Here is a 22352-nt window from a genome sequence, read left to right as displayed (position 1 = left end):
CTAGATTCCTACATATCCCTGCTCTGAGAGCTTGGGTGGATTCCTTCCTTTCAGGAGGCTCCGGTTTCAGGAAAGCTTTTGTTGATGGTCCTCCAGAGCCCCAATGTGAAGGATTTTTATGTCTTTTCGATTTGGGGGTCAGTGTGAGGTTATGGGTGAGTATAGGGCATGTATTAGCATAATTATGAAAGGAAGGGTGAGGAGACTAGTGTTTGATAAATGCCAAGTGTTTCTACAGGAAGGAGCCAAGGACCCCAGTCCCAAGGCTTAGTGGAGGTCCAGACAGCACTGTAGGAACCCTTTCTCAGCCATCCCTCATCCTTAGGATTATGACGACACCCACCACACAATCATCATGCAGGCTCTGGAAAGCATGAAGTAAACACTCTAGAGAGAACTGTCTTTTACAGTCATGAGATCTGGGTTGGGACAACCATGAGATTGTCAGAAGACCTGGCTCTACCCATCTCTAGGGACCTTTACTGTTCTAAGCCTTATGGTCCTTAACTATAGAATGGGAATAAGGATTGTGTGGGGATTGAGTCAAATAAAACAAGTGAAAGTACTTCGTAAAAGGATATGTTACAGATCCTGTCCCTATCAGCTGTCACTCCCTCCCCTCCCCACTACCATCTGCCAGACCTGAGTGGATCTGCATTTCCATTTTACCTCCTCAATATGGGGGGGACTTATCATCAGTCCCTCTGTTTGGGGGTCATCTCATATTCATCACACTTGTTGCTGTTCTGTTTTCTCCCTGGGTGTCTCACTCCGAGCAATGAAACATCTCCCCATGGGTTACGCCATCTGCCTCCTGTCCAGCATGCCCGCCTGTTTTCACATTCCAATTCTGACAGCCAGCCACACAGACAAGAGATGGCCATACTTTCTACACCCCTTCAACCAAAAGGTTTTGATTTTTTTTTTCTTCTTCTCAGGGAGTTGTGTGGTGTCTTCCCTTCCTTCTCCTCTCCTTTCTCCTGATTCTGTAACCTTGAAAGACCCTATGATTTTGAGACGAGGACCCATGTCCCTTTGCTTAAGAAAATATTCTGATAAATGAAAAGCAAGTGCCCTCCCCTTTGGTAATGGAGGGAGAAACGGCTGCTTCCGAACGCTTCAGCGAGGATCATCTTAAGGCTCTTGCCACCACCCAGGGCAAGAGGCGGGGGCATGGGACTCGCAGCCTACCTGAGATAAAACGTTCTCCTGGTTGTCCGCTTCGTTTTGCAGAGTCTCGTCCTCCGTGGGCGCCACCGTCTGCACATCTGGGGGCTCGGTCGTCCCAGTCGGGGGAGTGCTGTACCCCCAGCCCAGAGCCATAACCAGAGCGAAGCAGAGAACTAGCAGCAAAGACTTGGCCATGAGGGACGCGACAAGAGGGAGCTCGGCCCCTTCGGAGAATGGCTGGGGTCCGGTGGGGTGGAGGGGGGGTGTCTCGGCAAGGACTAAGGCGAGAGGGTGTCTGGCTGGAGCCCGAGAGTGGCTTCTCACAGCGCCTTCTAAAGCTGGGTGCGGCTGAGCGGGGCGGGAAGATGCTCCCTAGAGACCCTGGTCATCTCCTTCCCAACGCGATCAGCCCCGACCGTGCGGCCCCGGTAGAGAGTGGGGCGCAGGGTAGGAGGAGGTGACGGGGAAGGTGGAGGTGGTAAGGCTAGCCGAGCGCGCCGTCCTCTGGAGAGGGCTCAGGTGGAAGGAAGGGGTCCAGGCGGAGGCGGGCGGGGCGGGGCGGGGCGCGCGGGGGCGGGCGGCTGGGAGCCTGGGGGCGCAAAAGGGGACCCGGTGGGGGTGTGGGGCGGGCAGTTGCGAGGGCTGCTGGGCGACTGCGCCGCGGAGCGCTGGCGCGGAGGGAGGGCGGAGCCTCTATTGTGCCGGGCAGCGGGGATGCAGCAAGTTACGGCGCGGAGGAGGAGGACCGGGAAGCGCCCGGGGCTCCGGCGGAGGGGGTCCCGGCCGACCCCGCCCCCCCACTCGACCTCAGCTGCTGCGCACGCCCTCCGGGGCGGAGGTGTGACGTCGCAAGGTCGCCCCTTTCCTTCATCTGACCGCAAATTATAAAGGGAGAGAAATTATCCCGAGCGGGATCCCTGAAATTTGGAGATCTCTTGTGCCCATTCTCGCGGAGAGGAGCGAGTTTCCTCTGGGATGGGAGGTAGGCACCGAGAACTCTCTCCAAGCACGAGCAAGTATGGATGTATCCTCAGCATCCTCCTTTCATTGCATCTGGAGGAGAGAAGGAACGTTTGCTGTTGGACGTTTCTTTTCCCTGACTTGACTTTGGGAAAGATATTTGGCAGCTTTGAACTTAGCGCCATCGGTAGTTTGCTTGCCTGCGGCAGCTTTAGAACCTGGTAATACCTCCAACCAGAGGATAGCTTTTTTTTTTTTAAACATCTTTATTGGAGTATAATTGCTTTACAATGGTGTGTTAGTTTCTGCTTTGTAACAAAGTGAATCAGCTATATGTATATATATCCCCATATCTCCTCCTTCTTGTGTCTCCCTCCCACCCTCCCTATCCGAACCCTCTAGGTGGACACAAAGCACCAGGCTGATCTCCTTGTGCTATGTGGCTGCTTCCCACTAGCTATCTATTTTACATTTGGTAGTGTATATATGTCCATGCCACTCTCTCACTTCGTTCCAGCTTACCCTTCCCCCTCCCTGTGTCCTCAAGTCCATTCTCTACGTCTCTTTTTTTTTTTTAACATCTTTATTGGAGTATAATTGCTTTACAATGGTGTCTTAGTTTAGTTTCTGCTTTATAACAAAGTGAATCACCTATACATATACACACATCCCCATTACTCCTCCTTCTTGCCTCTCCCTCCCACCCTCCCTAACCCACCCCTCTAGGTGGTCACAAAAATCCAAGGTGATCTTCCTGTGCTATGCAGCTGCTTCCCACTAGCTATCTATTTTACATTTGGTAGTGTATATAGGTACATGCCACTCTCTCACTTTGTCCTAGCTTACCCTTCCTCCTCCCCGTGTCCTCAAGTCCATTCTCTACGTCTGAGTCTTTATTCCTGTCCTGCTCCTAGGTTCTTCAGAACCTTTTTTTTTTTTTTAAGATTCCATATATATGTGTTAGCGTACAGTATTTGTTTTTCTCTTTCTGACTTACTTCACTCTGTATGACAGACTCTAGGTCCATCCGCCTCACTACAAATAGCTCAATTTCGCTTCTTTTTATGGCTGAGTAACATTCCATTGTATGTATGTGCCACATCTTCTTTATCCATTCATCTGTCAGTGGACAGTTAGGTTGCTTCCATGCCCTGGCTATTGTAAATAGAGTTGCAATGAACATTGTGGTACATGACTCTTTGAATTATGGATTTCTCAGGGTACATGCCCAGGAGTGGGATTGCTGGGTCGTTTGGTAGTTCTATTTTTAGTTTTTTAAGGAACCTCCATACTGTTCTCCATAGTGGTTGTATCAATTTACATTCCCACCAACAGTGCAAGAGGGTTCCCTTTTCTCCACACCCTCTCCAGCATTTAATGTTTGTAGATTTTTTGATGATGGCCATTCTGACCTGTGTGAGGTGATACCTCATTGTAGTTTTGATTTGCATTTCTCTAATGATTAGTGATGTTGAGCATCCTTTCATGTGTTTGTTGGCAATCTGTATATCTTCTTTGGAGAAATGTCTATTTAGGTCTTCTGCCCATTTTTGGATTGGGTTTTTTGTTTTTTTGATATTGAGCTGCATGAGCTGCTTGTGAATTTTGAGGATTAATCCTTTGTCAGTTTCTTCATTTGCAAATATTTTCTCCCATTCTGAGGGTTGTCTTTTAGTCTTGTTTATGGTTTCCTCTGCTGTGCAAAAGCTTTTAAGTTTCATTAGGTCCCACTTGTTTATTTTTGTTTTTATTTCCATTTTTCTAGGAGGTGGCTCAAAAAGGATCTTGCTGTGATTTATGTCATAGAGTGTTCTGCCTATGTTTTCCTCTAAGAGTTTGATAGTGTCTGGCCTTACATTTATGGCTTTAATCCATTTTGAGTTTATTTTTGTGTATGGTGTTAGGGAGTGTTCTAATTTCATTCTTTCACATGTAACTGTCCAGTTTTCCCAGTACCACTTATTGAAGAGTCTGTCTTTTCTCCATTGTACATTCTTGCCTCCTTTATAAAAAATAAGGTGACCATATGTGCATGGGTTTATTTCTGGGCTTTCTATCCTGTTCCATTGATCTATATTTCTGTTTTTGTGCCAGTACCATACTGTCTTGATTACTGTAGCTTTGTAGTATAGTCAGGGAGTCTGATTCCTCCAGCTCCATTTTTCATTCTCAAGATTGCTTTGGCTATTCGGGGTCTTTTGTGTTTCCATACAAATTGTGAAATTTTTTGTTCTAGTTCTGTGAAAAATGCCATTGGTAGTTTGATAGGGATTGCATTGAATCTGTAGATTGCTATGGGTAGTAGAGTCATTTTCACAATGTTGATTCTTCCAATCCAAGAACATGGTATATCTCTCCATCTGTTTGTGTCATCTTTAATTTCTTTCATCAGTGTCTTATAGTTTTCTGCATACAGGTCTTTTAACTCCTCAGGTAGCTTTATTCCTAGGTATTTTTTCTTTTTGTTGCAGTGGTAAATGGGAGTGTTTCCTTAATTTCTCTTTCAGATTTTTCATCATTAGTGTATAGGAATGCAAGAGATTTCTGTGCATTAATTTTTTATCCTGCTACTTTACCAAATTCATTGATTAGCTCTAGTAGTTTTGTGGTAACATCTTTCGGATTCTCTATGTATAGTATCATGTCATCTGCAAACAGTGACAGCTTTACATCTTCATTTCCTATTTGGATTCCTTTTATTTCTTTTTCTTCCCTGATTTCTGTGGCTAAAACTTCCAAAACTATGTTGAATAATAGTGGTGAGAGTGGACAACCTTGGGTTGTTCCTGACCTTAGAGGAAATGGTTTCAGTTTTTCACCATTGAGGACAATGTTGGCTGTGGGTTTGTCATATATGGCCTTTATTATGTTGAGGTAAGTTCCCTCTATGCCTACTTTTTGGATGGTTTTTTATCATAAATGGGTGTTGAATTTTTTCAGAAGCTTTTTCTGCATCTATTGAAATGATCGTATGGTTTTTCTCCTTCAATTTGTTAATATGGTTTATCACATTGACTGATTTGTGTATATTGAAGAATCCTTGCATTCCTGGGATAAACCCCACTTGATCATGGTATATGATCCTTTTAATGTGCTGTTGCATTCTGTTTGCTAGTATTTTGTTGAGGATTTTTGCATCTATGTTCATCAGTGATATTGGTCTTTCGTTTTCTTTCTTTGTGACATCTTTTTCTGATTTTGGTATCATGGTGATGGTTGCCTCGTAGAATGAGTTTGGAAGTGTTTGAGAAGGAGAGGTGTTAGCTCTTCTCTAAATGTTTGATAGAATTCTCCTGTGAAGCCATCTGGTCCTGGGCTTTTGTTTGTTGGAAGATTTTTAATCACAGTCTCAATTTCAGTGCTTGTGATTGGTCTGTTTATATTTTCTATTTCTTCCTGGTTCAATCTCGAAAGGTTGTGCTTTTCTAATAATTTTTCCATTTCTTCCAGGTTGTCCATTTTATTGGCATATAGTGGCAGGTGGATTCTTAACCACTGCGCCACCAGGGAAGTCCCCCACTTTCTTCACCTTTTTTTTAAAAAAAATTATTTTATTTATTTATTTTGGCTGCATTGGGTCTTCATTGCTGTTCGTGGGCTTTCTCTAGTTGCAGCGAGTGTGGGCTACTCTTCGTTGCAGTGCACAGGCTTCTCATTGCGGTGGCCTCCCTTTGTTGCGGAGCATGGGCTCTAGGCATGTGGGCTTCAGTAGTTGTGGCATGCGGGCTCAGTAGTTGTGGCACACAGGCTTAGTTACTCCGCGGCGTGTGGGATCCTCCCGGACCAGGGCTCGAACCCGTGTCCCCTGCATTGGCAGGCGGATTCTTAACCACTGCGCCACCAGGGAAGTCCCTTCTTCACCTTTTATTTCCTTTTTATTCACCTGTTTCTCAGACCACATGACCTTCTAGACCTTCTATTATTCTGCTTATTTTTTCTCTAGAAAGGCTCCAGTTTGAGTATCTGTTAGAGCATATTGAAACTATTTCTTCTCTTTTTCTGGGCACTGTTGTTTTATTAATACAGCCAAAGATTGCCTTTGTTTTTTTGGCAGTTACATTACACCAATGATTCACGTTGATTTATTTTTTAAATGTAGATTTTTCCTGTTCTTTTTTCTTTTACATGAATTTTATACTTGTTTTCTCCATCTTGTGCTCTCCAGCGATTTTTTTTAACCCAAATGCCAGCCTTTACATTTTTTCCCATTGAATATTATGATGGTTTTGGCCCATCTTTTCATTCTGTTGAAATCTTGCTGTTTTTGCCCTTGTCCCAGTTTGGGATAATTTCCAAATTCAATAAGCCTAGTTTCTGTCTTAATGCAAATCAGTAATTTAAAAAAGTCATATTCATTCATATTCTAGAGCCCTACCCATAATAGGAAGAATCTTTCTTTATTGATATTAACTTTTCTGGTGATTGCTCAGGCAGTCAGAGGCATCGGTGCTTAGGCCATGTGTTTTCATCATGTCTAGAAGCATTTTCTGACAGACTTTTGTCACCTACCTTTTAGAAATCCAGATATACTGTGGCACTCCTCCCACCTGCCAGTCGGATAACCTGATCTGAAGATCCTGAGATGAGCTCGGTTTGGCTTTAGAGCATCCAAGTTGACGTAAACTCTGTGCAGTCTTTGGTAAGTGCCTACAGATCTCACTTCACTTGATCCTCAGCGTATTCATGTAAAGTAAGTACTGCTCTCCCTGTTTGCAGATGAAGTCATTGAGCCACCAAGACAATGAGCTGTATGACGACCACTCTGTACTGAGTGCTTACTGTGTGCACGCGTCATTTGATGTTCAAAAAAAAAACCCCTGAGCTAGGTAGTATCATCCCCTTTTACAAATGAGGAAACAGCCTCCAAGAGGGGCATACTTACTGTGGAAATGTTCAAAGAACAGGGTCCCAGAAAGCCCTGAGCATGCCACTTCAGCAACCTGAGACCCAGGACCTTTATAGGTTTTGGCCAGCTGGCAGGTTGCCAGGCTCTGGGGATTCCTCAGCTGCTGTATCCACCAGGCCTCCCCGGCCAAGTTTCCTTCTGGCAAGAGCATCTGTTTTCCAGTTTACCTGGGAGCCTCTGGACTTTGCTCTGAAATGCCTGTCTGTTGAAAATCAAGGCTTCATTTGCCAGGTGGGGCTGGGGTGGCTAGAAATGACCTGCCACCTTAGTGTGTAATTTAGAAAAGGCACCTGCCCCACAGCATCAGAATCAAAGAGCAGGGCGAAATCCCACGAGCACCATCATTCTGCCATCTCCCTTCCCTGGCTCACTGCAGGGTGGGAGCCCTGCCAGGGAACTGCCATAAAATGCTGGAAAGGGATGATGGAAAGCCTGGCCGAAAATGAAGTCTTTTTTCCCCTGTTCACTCTGCTTTGCTGCTTTCTCAGCTTCTTATTTTGCCTTTGATCTTCTAGGTTTTCTCCCTTTTTAAATTCAGTTTAACTCATGTATTGAATGTATATTATGGGCCGGGTGCTCTATGGCCTGCTGAGCACAAAAGATGAAGAAGACAAAACCTCTGCCTTTATGAGCTCATGTTATAAAGATTACATGTAATCCTGGGGAGGCATACAAAAGGCTTTTTTTCCCTCTGAAGGTATTTTAGTAAAAACAAAGTTGTTCATAACTGCAAGAGAGGTAGGCAGTGAGGAGCCATTAAAAGATTTGGGCCAGGAGAATGGCCATAGTCAGATCTGCAGATTACATGAATCACTCATGTGGTGAAGAGTAGAAAGCAGAGGGAAAGGCAATACAATAACTATACTTCTCTGTTTGCAGACCACCTGGCCTCGTGGGTTGGCTCTGCCCAAGCCAGAGTCCTGTGCTGGATGGGTCATTGCTCTGACTCAGAGGGAAGCTCCCCTGTCCTCTATGACTTGTGCTGACCCAAGGAGGGATAGGTAGGCAGAGGCCTTTTGCCTTCGCAAGGAATTTTCCATGGCTGCTACATGGCAGAACTCCAAGAGATACAATTCCCATCATAGCTTACGTGAGTGGAGCCCCCTAAAATTGTGAAGGCACGACCGGCAACCACCAAACACTCTCCTGGGGCAGGCCAGGAACACTGCATACAGCCTGTGGCTTCTACACACCATGATCTCTCTCTCTCTCTCTCTCTCTCTTCCCTACCCTTCTCTCTTCCTTCACTCCCTCTCCCTCTCTCCTGGTTCCAGGAGACCTCCATGCTTAAAAGCAGAGAGCAGCACTGGCACAGATTATGTGCTGTCCTGTGGTGTGCTTTTTCAGGGCATTCACATGCCTTCCCTGCCTTTTCATAGATGTCTGATGTCCCTTTAATAAGTTCTGCCTTCAGTGATGAGTCTTTACACATGAATACTTCTGGTAGAGGCAATGCATTGCTTTAAATCTATACCAGGGAATAAATAACTGATAACAGATTTTGCTAGGGGAGCAGCAGTGGGAAAACACTGCAAAGTCAAAAGGACGCATTATGGGACAATGCCAGAGAGGAGAATGTGGAGAAAGGAAAGGCCTGGTCCATGCTTTACCACCTAGCCTAGAAATGAGGTGTAAGGACTCATTCTTGATTATTAAAGATGCATAGAAGCTGGTTCAGTGAAGACTGGGAGACAGCATTCCAGGTAGAAGCCTAGAGATGGTAAAACTGCGGTGAGTTATTGGGAAATGCAAGCAAAGCTGAAGCACGGGGGTTACAATAGACAGAAGAGAAGGGGACGTAGCATGGGAGGTCCAGAGGTGAGAATGGTGGGCAGATCACCCCAGGCCTGTGTACTGTGCTGGGAGTTTGGATTTTGAGCCAAAGGCTGTGGGAGGGAGACCCCAAAATTGCTGTAAGCAAGGGAGTGAAATAATTAAACTTGAGTTCTGGTAGATGGTCCTGGCAGTAGAATGGGTTGGAGGGTCAGACTAAAGTAGGGAGACCTGTTTGGAGGCTGTTGTTGAAATCCAGGCATGAGATGGGAAGGCTCTGATGAAGGTAGTGGCATAGAGAGAAAGGGGTGGGTAGGAGATTCAGAAAGAGGTAGAAATAATAGGACTCGGTGACTCTCTAGATATGGGGGACAGAGTAGGGTGAAAGTATTATTAAGAATTCTTGGTTGTAAGTAATAAAGCAATTTTATACAGATTACTCAAAGAAAAAGGGTGAGGAAGGGGACTTTATTATAAGCATATAGGATTGTCTCACAGAACCCAAGGGCTCCAGTGTCACTGGGGTCATTAAGGACTTCTCCACACAATAGACAGAAGGTGTCCAGGTCATAGCTACATGAAGAGAGTGTGAGGCTTTCTCCTTCTCGGGCCCAATTCCAAATGCCCAGGGAAGGGACTCTGGTGCAACATGCATCAGGTGCCCAGTCCTGAACTGACCACCTAAGGTGTGTGTGCAGGAGGTCAGGTCACTGTGTAGAAGTGGGAAGAAGGGAGGGACTAATAGACCAGGCAAATAGACAGGTATCCACTGTATTCTAACCCATGGCTGGCTGGTTCTCTGTCTCCCCTCTGCTTCCAAGATGAACTTACTTAACATAAATTAATCATCTTAGATAAAAGCAAAAATGTATCCCCAGAGGAGACAAGCCAAATTAGTATCTAGGAATGACAACTCTTCTATGTGTCCACATCTCCAGGTGATACCTTTTCCAGCATGGCTTGAATCTAGTCCAGATGTGACTTCTCACCATCCTACAGCCACCAGATTCAATGATAAATTTAAGCTGGTATATGTATGTACAGTAGCTCTCAGCTCAGTGTAGACATTTCACTTGGTAGATTAGCCACTGAAAACGGTAATCCATATATTTGCTTTTCAGGATGCTCCCTTCTGTTCACTGGGGTGCATGAATGTCATTTAATCTTAGCCATGTCAGGCAGCCTGGAGCCGTGCAGGAGCCTGGGCTTCAGGTCAGACAGATGGTCTGTGGAATCCACAGACTTACCACACTTACTATGGACTTTGGGACAGTCACTTCACCTCTGTGAGCCTCGGTCTCCTCATTCTAACCTGGGAGTCATGTAAGCATCCTCTACTGCTTACTATGCACTCACCACGTGTTCCTTTTTTGAGCCGGGCAGGAATGAACTCCAGCCCCAATTCTAAGGCTAAAAATCATGAGGACTATCAAGATCACAGAAGACTTACCGAAAGGGTAAGTCTTAGATTTGGCATCGAGAGGAAAGCCAGACACTGATACAAAGGTGAAGGTTTGCTTGTAAGCAGGAGAGATGATTCTAGTCTGAGCTTTGTGGGGGCTTTAGAACCACAGACCTGGGCTCAAATCTTTTTTCTTTTCTTTGTACAGAATGTTCACAGCAGCTTTATTTACAATAGCTGAAGACTGAAAATGACCATATTTCATCAACAAGAAAATGCATAGGGACTTCCCTGGTGGTGCAGTGGTTAAGAATCTGCCTGCCAATGCAGGGGACACAGGTTCGAGCCCTGGTCTGGGAAGATCCCACATGCCGCGGAGCAACTAAGCCCGTGCGCCGCAACTACTGAGCTTGTGCTCTAGAGCCCGAGAGCTGCAACTACTGAGGCTGCGTGCCACAACTACTGAAGCCTGTGCACCTAGAACCCATGCTCTGCAACAAGAAGCCTGTGCACCACAACTAAGAGTAGCCGTCACTCGCCACAGCTAGAGAAAGCCCACATGCAGCAATGAAGACTCAGTGCAGCCAAAAATAAATAAATAAATTAAAAAAAATAAAGGATATGGGTTTAAAAAAAGAAAAGAGGGCTTCCCTGGTGGTGCAGTGGTTGAGAGTCCGCCTGCCGATGCAGGGGACACGGGTTCGTGCCCCGGTCCGGGAAGATCCCACATGCCGCGGAGCGGCTGGGCCCATGAGCCATGGCCTGTGGTACATCCATACAGCATAATACCACTCTGCTGAGTAGTATACAGAGTCTGTGAAGCATACTACCCATCCATGCACCAACATGGATAAACCTCAAAAACTTTATGCTGAGCTAAAGAAACCAAACACAGCAAACAGTACATGCTGTCAGATTCCACTCATATAAAGTTCTAGAACAGACCAAAGTAACGTGGTGGAAATCAGAACAGTGGTTGCCCCTGAGGGTGGAAGGTATTGACTAGGAAGGGGCATGAGGGAACTTTCTGAGATGTTGCAAATATTCTGCTAGGCTCAAATCTTAATCCTGCCACTGATCTGGCGGGTGATCTTGGGCAAGTTTTTGTCTTCTAAGCCTTAGTTTTCTAACATTGCTAGATCGTTGTGGAGATTAGAGATATAAAAATAGGCCTGACTCATAGCTTGCCACATTCACAAATATTTGTTGAATGTCGAATGAATGATAAAATAATAACCATTTATTAAATGGGGATATTATTACTCCTGTCTCTAACTCACTATGTGAACTTAGAACTCTCTCTGTGCCTCAGTTTACTTCTCTGAAAAAGTAAACTATCGTTTTCGATTCTTTGTTCCTTCCATTTGGTGATTGTGACTCACGTAAACAAATTTTTCCCTTTTTTGGGTTTGCTTCATTCTAGGAACTAAACTTTAACAAGGTAACTTTCTAAAGTTTGGGCAATTCCTGAGGTGTTTGGAGCCAGCTGCCAGCCCCTTGCTTTTGTTGGCAGGGCAGCCCAGGCATATCTGGCAGCTGCAGCTGCCCAGGGAGATGCTACCTCCAATGGGGAAATAGGGATGGGGGTGGAGGTGGGTAGGGCAGGGGGCTTATCTGGGGGGACATACAGCATCACCCAGAGCAAGGTGGTGAGCAAAGCAAGACTGTCACAAGCATCCCTGGCCTGACACTCAGTTCTGAGTGAAAACCAAGGGACACCTCACTCCGACCAGAGGAAACCCAGCTCTGCCCTCTGAAAGCCAACACTCCCATGCAAGGAGAGAGGCACCTAAAATAGCAGCATCATGACTGAGTCAGGGTGGTGCCACCCCAGAGTTCCAACTCCTGCCAACATTCTTTCTCCCCTTCCTCTAAAAAATACTCTCTTTTGAAAACCCAATCCAAGTTCATTCCAGTTACTCTTGGGATCTTCCCTCCTGCCCGCATCATTCTCAACCTTCCTTCATCTTGCTGATATTGCTGTTTTCCTCTTATTCCTACTTCCTCCCTTCTTGCAATGAAAAAACCATTCAGAGCTCTGTTATCTGAAAGTGATAAGAGTGGTTCCTGAACAACCATGTGCTGTTGAAGTTTTCCATTCCTTCACAGAAGATTTTCAGTGTCTGAGCTTCACTGCTTTTAGACCTAGAATCGTATGTCCAGTAACACACTACCTTTGTATAACTCCAGGGGAACCATACAGTGTAAATGGTGTCCTCTGGGGAGAAGGACAGTTTGAGCACCTAATATGGCCAGGTGCAAGCATCTCATTTCATTACCACAACTATCCTGCAGTGGAGGTGTTACTACCCACAGGCTGCAGGTGAGGAAACTGAAGCAGAGAGATTGATTAAACGTGCCAGAGGACAAAAATACACAGCTTATAAGTGGTAAGCTAGCTTTGATCTCAGGTCTGTCTGACTCCAGGCTCATGCTATTCATCACATCCCATCCTACAACATTTAACTTTTAAAACCCAAATTCATCTCCTCACCCACGTGTCATCTCCCCTTCTAGAATTCCATACTTAAGGTTCTCCAACCTCTTAGGGGCAAAGTGGCGCATCTATGTTAAAACAACCGACTGCAGAAGCAGTGGGCAGTGAGATGTCCCATCTGGGAGACCTGGCTTCTAGTCCCAATGCTGCCACTCCAGTTGTGTGTGTGAACTTGGGAAGTCATGGGCTTTAGTTTTGGTCTGTTTTCCAAGAGAATTGGTCGGACTGAGCGATTTCCAAGGTGGTCCCTTTCAGCCCTAACATTCTGAATTCTTCGGTCCAAGCAGCTTGATTTATGATACTTTACTGTGTTCTGAACAGTTGGCTTGAATGTAGCTACCCACAGAAAAATAGATGTTTTGTATGTTTCTGTAAGGCCATCAGTTACTCTAGAAAGTGTTGAATATTTGAGTTGTGAGAAGGGTAGACATCCCGTGTTTTCCATGACACATTCCACAACATGTGTGCATTCTGGGTTTCCTCAAATTGTAGCATGGTGATTGCATAGCCATGGTGTGCAGTCTGTATCTGAAGACAGGTGGGAGAGGAGGGAGGAACATCAGGGCTGCCCCAGGGTGTGCTGCTGGGAATTTGGCTGGTCTGGTCAGAAGTGGTGGGTCACTCCCTGTGGAGCATGTGTCCTGGCCTGGGCAGCAGGAGAAACAGTCTGGTTCCAGATCGGCTCACTCTGGGATGGGGACAAGCTAAGCAGTGATAGTGATAGCAGTAGTGGCCAAAGCCCATTAACAATTCCCAGGAAATAGAAGTAGAATCCGGGTAATAAAATAAAGTCTACCTTTTTTTTCCCTTTTCCTTTTCCTTTGTGCTTAGTCTAGTTTCACTTGCTCATAGGGTACCACGTGCAGAGGCCTTGCACCCAGCACTTCAGACCAGAGTTCCTAGTGGGAAATGGCTGCACCCTGCACTTCAGCTCGGGGACCACGTGCAGAAGCACTGTGCACAACACCTCAGTTCAAGATAGTGATGGCAGGCTGTGTGCAGAGATGCTGTGCCTGACGCTGCGATCTGGAGCTATGAGCAGCGCAGCTGTGCCTGACCGGCGAGAACTCCACCCCTCTCCCCTCCCTACTGATGAGAACCCTATAAAGCAGCCCCACCAAAGGCCTTTTGGGGAGAGTATGTACTCTAGAGTATGAGCTTGCCCCTCTCCATTCTTTGATCAAAGACTAAAGCTTTTCTTTCCTCCTGAACTGAACTCAATCTCATTCTATTGGCTTGGATGACACTGGGCAGAAGGAACCTTGCTGGGAACCAACCCAGGAAGGTCGGTAACAAAATTTTGATGACCACGAAGGTACGGACCGTGGCCTTTTCACCGGCACGTATCCACTATGCTCCAGTGGGAGGACAGTGAAGGCTTTGGAGGTTTGCCTGAGAATGACTGACTCTGGCCTTTGAGTTCACTCTGACGAGGTAGAATGGCGGCAGCCTTGGCCAGGTCCAGAGCGACCCTGACCAGCAGCCTGAACCCTGGTGTGCTGTGCGCACAGCGGTGGCCCCAGAATCATCTGGACTGCACCCCCTTGAGGGGATCACACTGTGGCACCACTGGGGATCGGGGACTGAAATTCACATGACTGCCCACTGTGTCTGGCTGGCCTTCCTGCAATGCCGGGCGCCCTGGGGACAGTGGGCACCTGTGGACGAGAGGGACCCAAGGCAGTCCTGCCCACTGTCTTGCTAGTAGTGCTGTCCTTTTGACCCCTGTACAAGGCAGGAGCAGCCACACCAGGACATTTTGCCCTCCTCACTGATCTCCAGGAGTCAATGGTAGCATTTTCCGTAGTCACTTTCAGTTTGTTAAAGGAAAGTGGCCAGCCCCCTGAGCCAAAAGGCACGATCGGGAAAAGACCCAGGTAATAAGGACCACCTGACAAAATGGAGCAAGGATGCTCAACCCAAGCTAAGGAAAAGGCACCAGGGACACCTGAGTGTGAAAGGGTCTCAAGGTAGGTACTTGACCAGTGACTTGACCTCTTCCGGTCAGCACTAGTTTCTCTGGGGAGTGCTAGTGGGCTGAGGGGCCCTGTGAGCCGCTGGTGAGAACAGGAAACACCCACTGCCTGACCTCTCCTCCCCCTCTACTTGTGAGGCGAAACTTGGGTGATTCTTTGTTGACCAAGGTTCCACGGGTTCTCCTCCTGGTATCGGCACAGAATACTAGCTGCCCCAGCGGTCTAGTGAGTAGTACCCTGTGGGAATTCTCCTATTGCTTTTAGCTCTCACCCAGTGAGAAGTCTAAAAACTCCTTTTCGGCTGAAAGGGAGAAAGGGAAGACCCCTGCCTCAGGCAGCTGTGCTACTCCCTAAGGGACCAAGGTGGTCAGGAACTAACGTGGCTAAACTGCTCTGGCCCAGAGACAGTCCTGTCTAAACTCCTGTGGGATATTCTGACAGGAGGGACTAACTCTCTCAAGCACACACCCTTATAAATTCAAGGGGGACCCCCAGTTATATCAGAGTCCACACCATTTGGATGCTGCCTATTTAGGTCCCTTGAGGAGTCTATTAACATTCCAAATTTCCCAAACCAGAAATGCAAATCACTCCAACTGCCTCCTCGGTAGTTGGGAAAAGTCATAGAAAGGGGTTGAGGGAAAATCCAGAGGGGTTCCTGAATCTGATTAGGGAATCTTTCAGACCCATGACCCGACATGGGCTAACATCCAGCCTCAATGTACTCCTAACTGGGGAAGAAAAGGCCATGGTCTTTTCAAAAGCCCAAAAGGAAGCAGACAAAGAGAAGAAAAACAATGCAGGTCATGCAGGGAATCAAATGGTCCCAGATAACAAACCTAACTGGGACCACCAATATAATGGAGGAATGGGGTGGAGGACAGAGGCTGGCTCATTATAAAAATATGGTCCTAAAGGGAATCCAGGCTAAGTGGGCTGGGGAGCCCCATGAGCCACTCACAAGACTAGGAACCCCATTATTGGGAAGCCCTTGAGCTCCTGGCAAGAAAAGGAAACACCCACTACCCTCACCTACCTGTCAGTTAGATAAAACAAAGGAAATCAATTGGTAGCCATCAAAAAACCCTTCAGCATTCCTAGAGTGCCTCTGAATCTATACCACCACTCACCCTGAGTCATTGGAAGGGAATGCAGTCCAGAGGTCATATTTCATTTCCCAAAGTGCCCCCCCCACATTAGGCATAAACTTTGGAAACTGGAAACAGAGTCAGATACCCCTACCTCTGGCCTGGTCGAGGTTGCCTACTGGGTGCTTAATAACTGAGGTATAGAGGAGGAAAAGCCAGAGGATAAAAAGGCCCAGAGACAAGCCTACCTACTGACTGTTGCCCTCCAATGTCAATGGGTCACGGGAATCTGGACTAAGTGCCCATGGAGACTCTCGATTCTGGTGAGTGACCCCCAGCCCCCAAGGAGGGATAGCAAGCCAAGGAGACTAGGACCCAATCAGTGCACCATATGTAAACAAGAGGGTCACTGCAAGGGAGAATGCCCTCACTGCCCCTGAAAGGGGATGGAAATGGCAGATCCTGGCCTCTCCCCTGGAAGGCAGATGGTCCAAATATATGAAGAATGATGGGCCCAGGGGCTCCTAAGCTGGCACTCCAGTTGTCCCCGAGAAGCCCTGGCTGACATTGGACAAAGGGGGAAAGCCAGTCTAATGCTTAGTCAACACCGGTGCCACTTTCTTGGCTCTGAGTGCCAGATCAGGCAAACTTGGTCACAAGCATTATAAAATTATGGGGGTATCAAGGGAAGGTCTAAGAACGGGCATGAAAAGAAACCAGTGGTTACCACAAAACCTGTCAAACACTAAATCCTGCCCTCTTACTACCTCAAGAAACACGGCCCTTGAAACATGATTGTACAGAAACAATAGACACAATCTATTCCAGTTGCCCCGACCTAGGAGGTGAGCCTCTCCTGAACGCCGAAGAGGACTGGTTTACAGACAGGAGCCGTTTTATGAGGGAGGGAAAAAACCTGGTGGGGTATGCAGTAACTTCCCAGACCTAAGTGACAGAGGCACAAAGCCTACCTCCAGGGACTTCTGCCCAAAAGGCTGAGCTGATAGCTCTCACCGGAGCCTTAGAGCTCAGAATGGGGAAGATCTTAAATGTTTACACAGATTCCCGATACGTGTATGCCATTCTACATGCACATGGATACTTGAAAGGAAAGAGGTATGCTTACTGCAGAGAAGAAACAGGTAAAACATGGCTTAAGCACACTGAAGCTCTTAGAAGTGTAAGCAGCTCTTTGCAAGAAACCACCCTCAGCAGGAAGCCCTTTTTCTTGTCGCTTTAGCAAAGCTATATCGTAACCAGCTTTTATACCAGGCACCCCCATCTCCCACCCAAGCACACCTTTCAAATCTTTCAGTCACACAATACCTTGCCTAACTTGGTTCTTTCTGCAGATCAAAGAAGTAAAATTGAAGAATAAATAATTAACATATGACCAGATCTCTTCCCTAGTTTCCCCTTCAGTAATCTCCCGAACAAACTGTGTGACCAAACTGTGTGAACAAGATGGCGTCTAGTGGAAGATCACGGGGGTCAACGAGCCTGCACGCGGTGCAGGATGGTGACGACTCTGACCTCCTATCTCAGTGATTAACTCAGATTACTTGCCTCCTTTCCTCTAAAACTTTCATGGCTGAGCGGAATCTTCGGAGGTGTTTTTTTGGGGGACACTGAGTCTACCATCTCCCCAGATTGCCAGCATTCTGATTAAAGGCACCTTTCCCTTCTACCATTTGTGAGTATGTAATTGATTTTGTAAGCAGTGAGCAGAGAGACCTGATTCATTCGGTAACAGAAGCAGTACAGCTTCCAAAAAAGGTGGCAATGATTCATTGCAGGGGGTCACTGAAAGGGGGATGTGGAGGTAATAAAAGGAAACAGGGTAGACGCAACTGCCCTAGAACCAGTAACTAGACAACTACCCCTCACGCCTCAAAGGCCAGATTTATACAATTATTCTGCAATCTACACAAAGGAAGAATTAGACAAAGCCTGAAAATGGGGCTTTAGTAGAGATCTAGGAGGCCATGTGTGGCTAGTTAATAAACACGGGCAGTACTTCTTTCGCCAGACTGTACCTTGGTCAAGCCATCAGGGAGGCTCATCAAAGAACTCAGTATGGGAGGGAAGTCATATATAACTTGTTAGTTGAGGTGATGGTAACTCCTGGCATGAAAAGTATAATCAGTTGGATAGTTGAGACCTTCCCCATCTGCACAATGAACAACCCCAGCACCAGACCCCCCAGAGGCCCCCAGGTAAGGTCCATTCAGACCAGAGGGACATATCCTGGGGAAGACTGGCAGATTGATGTCACTGTCATGCCAAGAGTTCTGGGCGATTTCAGGTATCTCTTGGTGCTAGTAGACACGTTTTCTGGTGGATAGAAGCATTACTAAAAGAAATAACCCCCAGGTTTGGGCTCCTGGGATCCCTACAAAGCAATAATGGTCCAGCATTTGTGTCTCAAGTAACAAAGGGTATAATGAGTTCCCTGGGCATAAAATGGACCTTTCAGTCAGCCTGGAGACCCCAATTGTCAGGGAAAGTAGAGAGATCCAAACAGACCTAGAAATGGGCCTTAGCCAAGCTATGTTACAAAACTCAAGGAAACTGGATTAAATTGCTTCCAATTGCCCTGCTTTGCATGCAGTTAGCCCCAAGGGATAAGTTCATATATGTAGACCCATTCCCCGAGCCCGAAGAAGGGAACTCTTAACCCTCCTGAAATGGACCAACTCACGTATGCCCTCCAGGTAGGAGAAACCATGAAAGCCCTTACAGAATATGGTACCAGGTGCTGCCTGCACCCACTGACTTGACCCTCCACTGCTTCCGGTCAGGAGACTGGGTGTATCTGAAAACCTGGAAAACCAGCAGCCCGCAAGATCAGCTCAGTCCTAAGGGGAAGAGACCCCACTTGGTGATCCTAACCACCCACTCTGCCCTGAAGTTACAGGTGTCACTCCATGGAGACATCACACTCAAGTGAAGTGGCCCCAGAGCCTCAACCTCGGGAGAGACAACCTGGGGCAATGGACCCTCTTGACTACTCGTGTGAACCTCTCTCTGACCTGAAGCTTCTCTTCCGAAAAACAACAAAGTGTGACCAGGGGTATTCAGGCCACGCAGAGCCTCAACATCAGGGCACACTTGTGCCTACAGGTAAAAGACCTAGATACCTGCATTTTTAGGAAAAAATTGACATGTAACCATTATTCTCTTGCTAACATTTGCTCCATGCATCCTAAATTGTCTGGTGTCTTTTGTCTAACAAATGGTTAGACAGATGGTGGTCGCTCAAGGAGAGGAACAGTTAGGGCTGAGGCCTGGTGACAGCCAGACACGTCTAAAGGCAGCTGGGGAGAAGCTCTGCTCCTCCACCCAGGCACCCAGGGTTATGACCACGCACAGATTCAGCAGGAAGCAGTTACAGAAGACAGACCTGTGCCCTTCAAGAATGAGGAGCAGGACAAAAGACAGAGGAGGGATTTGTCACTAGCAAAGCTTATTAACAATTCCTGGAAAATAAAAAGAATCTGGGTAATAAAATAAAGTCTAACCTTTTTTTTTTTCTTTCCTTTTGTGCTTAGTCTAGTTTCACTTGATCATATGGGTCCAAGTGCAGAGGCCTTGCACCCAGAGCTTCAGACCAGGGTGCTTAGCATCTAATGGCTGTGCCTGGCACCTCAGCTCAGGAACCGTGTGCAGAAGCAATGCCCACGACACTGCAATTCGAGATGGCTGTTGTGGTCTGTGTGCAGAGACGCTGCACTCGGCACTGCCAGCTGGAGGGTGAGCGACATGCCTGCACACGCCTATGTGCCCATGAGGACCCCTCCCCTTCCCTCCTGGCAATCCCTATAAAGCAGCCCTGCCCATGGTCTGTCAGCCTGTTGGGTGGACTCTATAGCACGAGCTCACACCATTCCATTCTCTGATCAAAGAGTAAAGCTTTTCTTTGCTTCTCAGCCGAACTCAGTCCCATTCTACTGGCTCAAATGACACGAGCACAAGGACCATTGTTGGGGTCCTAACTTGAGAGAGTCAGTAACAATAGCAGCATTCACGATAGTACCAATTCTTCATGGTTTTACGCATACTGTCACTAATTCGCAAAGCATTGCTGGGAGACAGCTGTAGTTTTCTCCACTTTATGGATGAGAAAACAGAAACTCAGAAAGTACAAGTAATACAACCAAAATTACAGACCGTGGATTGGAACTTGGGCTTATTTATTCAGAACCAGTGCTACAATCCTCATCTGTGGACTGAAGGGCTTGAACCACTGCTTCCCGGCATGTGACATGCATACTGCTAGGGGTACTTGAGGATATTTTAGATGGTACCCAGTTATTCATTAATTCTAACTGTTATTTATTATTTTTTTGTGTGTGTAGTACGCGGGCCTCTCACTGTTGTGGCCTCTCCTGCTGCAGAGCACAGGCTCCGGACGTGCAGGCTCAGCGGCCATGGCTCACGGGCCCAGCCGCTCCGCGGCATGTGGGATCTTCCCGGACCGGGGCACGAACCCGTGTCCCCTGCATCGGCAGGCGGACTCTCAACCACTGCGCCACCAGGGAAGCCCTAACTGTTATGTTTTTTATTTTCAAGTGTGTTAGAAAAGGAATCACACACATAAAACTTGCTATTTATTAAATATTGTTTAGGAAGAGTCCAAATTAAAAAGTGAGTTGATTTAAGAAAAGGGTTAAGTCAGTCCAGGTGATGTGGCAAAAATTGTGAAGACGGGAACTTCGCAAATGCCTGAGGCTTGAGGACTGCTGAATCAGATAATGTTCACTGGTTCCATGAGGACAGAGCAAGACCATGGCCACCCTGAGCCTCTGGCACTGTGTCTCCAATGCTTGGGCATTTGGATCCCTCTGAATGGAGAGAAACAAATTCTGTATACAGAAGACTTACTAGGCCAAAGCTCAACTTACCCCACTTCTAACATCTAACCCACTCCCACCATCCTGTCTCCTATGCATCTAAAGCTTTGCTGTCAGGTATCTCGAGGGAGAAGCCTAAGGCATAGGTTGCAAAGGGATTGGAGGCAGATGTATTTAGTTAGGCCAGCACAGTGATTGTTTTTAATTTCTGAATTTGAATGTCTTTAGGGAGGACACACTCTAGTTTTCTCAGACTTCACTTCACATAACATCATCCTTCTTAACTCCAGGCCCCTGAAGGCATATGAGGCTGTGAGCCTTGGCTTGAGGTTTTATCTTCCCCAAGGTCAAAATCCTTAAAGGCCCAACGGACTGGTTATTCAAAAGTGGGATTTCAGAGCATAGCGTTCCCAAGGACCCATCAGTGGTGTGGATGTTTGTAACGCACCGTGAATCTCTAATGCATGTGGAGTTTCTGTACCAGGCCTGCAGGAGGGGAAGTCAGGACAGGAGCCTGAGCCAGGAGGTGGCAATCGTTACAGTGTTTTATGGCCCTTTGTTAGCTCCGTGGCTGTTTTGCGATTTTCAGGCTAGGAGTAGAGTGACACCTGGTGTCTGGTGTCATTCTTCAAACCCAGCAAATCCCAGTCTGAGTTCTTCATCTCCATCCCCAAACCATTTCTCCTCCTTCCCTTCAATCCCCTGTTTGGGTGCAGACAGTCTTGGTATCAGGTTGAAAACTTCACAGTCATCACAAGTCATTTCTTCCCTCTCTCCTCCCACATCCTATCCATTGCCAAGGTCTCTCAGTTTGACTTGTGTTGATTTTATGTGTCTTGCCCCTTCTTGTCACTGTCTCTTTTTGGCTCATAAATTCATCTCTCCCAGTGCAATAACTTTCTTAAGAGTTCTCACCTACACAGCACTGCCTGATTAATATTCTTAAAGTATAGTTCCATCGGATCACTCCTCTGCCAATAGTTCCCCATGACCTGCAGGATAAAGCCCAACACCTCAGCCTGTTCATGACTTGGCCCCAGGCTACCCCCTGGCATTTTCCACTATTCCTGTGCTCTTCAGACATGCTCCAGGCTTTCTGCAGCTCAAGTCACTGCTTCCACCTATATGAACCACTCTTTCAAGAGGGCTGGTTATAAAGAGAAGTAGAGAGATAGAGCAAATGGTAAAAGAGATGTTCAGAGAGGGAGTTTTATTCCGATAAGCAGCAATGACTTGAACATAATTTAAGGCAGAGATTAAAGAACTCACTGAGGGGGAGGTTATATATATATATATATATATATATATATATATATATATATATATATATATTGGCACCCTCTGAACACCTCCTAGGGCCAGAGTCTTGACTCTGTTTAATAAAGAATAATTAATTCAGTCTTCTCAGCAACCTTACAAAGTAGGTACTGTAGCTGTGTGAACTTTCCCACATTACTTTGACTCTTTCGTATGGTCCTTATATTAATACACCTTATATTATAGTTAGATTTGTACATTTCAGTCTTCCTAAAGTGACAGCTCTCTGATGGCAAGGATGATGTCATACCTGTTTTCTTTCCCTCAACAGGGCCAAGTACATTCTATTGCATTATGGTTGCTCATTAAATGCTTGTTCACGCATTGCTTGACTGTTCCTCTCCAGATGGCGCTACCTCTTTCCTTTATTTTTCCTCCTTTATTATTTTTCATCTCTTTCTAGCTGTACC

The 22352-nt window shown here is 46.6% G+C and overlaps 1 protein-coding gene and 1 long non-coding RNA gene across 5 annotated transcripts in view; one reads left to right on the top strand and one right to left on the bottom strand.

The window, feature by feature from the left end:
• Nucleotides 1-1815, bottom strand: part of OLFML2B (olfactomedin like 2B) — a 41441-nt gene extending 39626 nt beyond the window's left edge. For 2 of the 4 annotated variants that reach the window (XM_081216565.1, XM_081216564.1), the window contains exon 1: nt 1192-1815. In XM_081216565.1, the coding sequence (XP_081072691.1) occupies nt 1192-1365 (174 nt within the window). In that variant the 5' untranslated portion in view covers nt 1366-1815. The remainder of the gene's footprint in view (nt 1-1191) is intronic. The other 2 variants (XM_081216563.1, XM_081216566.1) reach the window with 1 other exon arrangement.
• A 122-nt stretch (nt 1816-1937) lies between these two features.
• LOC308606105 lies at nt 1938-11443 on the top strand. Its single transcript, XR_014013772.1, has 4 exons — nt 1938-2351; nt 6647-6769; nt 9931-10132; nt 10420-11443. It is a non-coding gene; the product is annotated as an uncharacterized lncRNA (long non-coding RNA).
• The last annotated feature ends 10909 nt before the right edge of the window (nt 11444-22352 follow it).

The sequence above is a fragment of the Mesoplodon bidens genome (genome assembly GCF_964165515.1).
Source record: "Mesoplodon bidens genome assembly, chromosome: 2".
In the NCBI taxonomy this organism is placed as follows: Eukaryota; Metazoa; Chordata; class Mammalia; order Artiodactyla; family Ziphiidae; genus Mesoplodon; species Mesoplodon bidens.
This window is presented reverse-complemented; position numbering and strand designations above follow the sequence as displayed.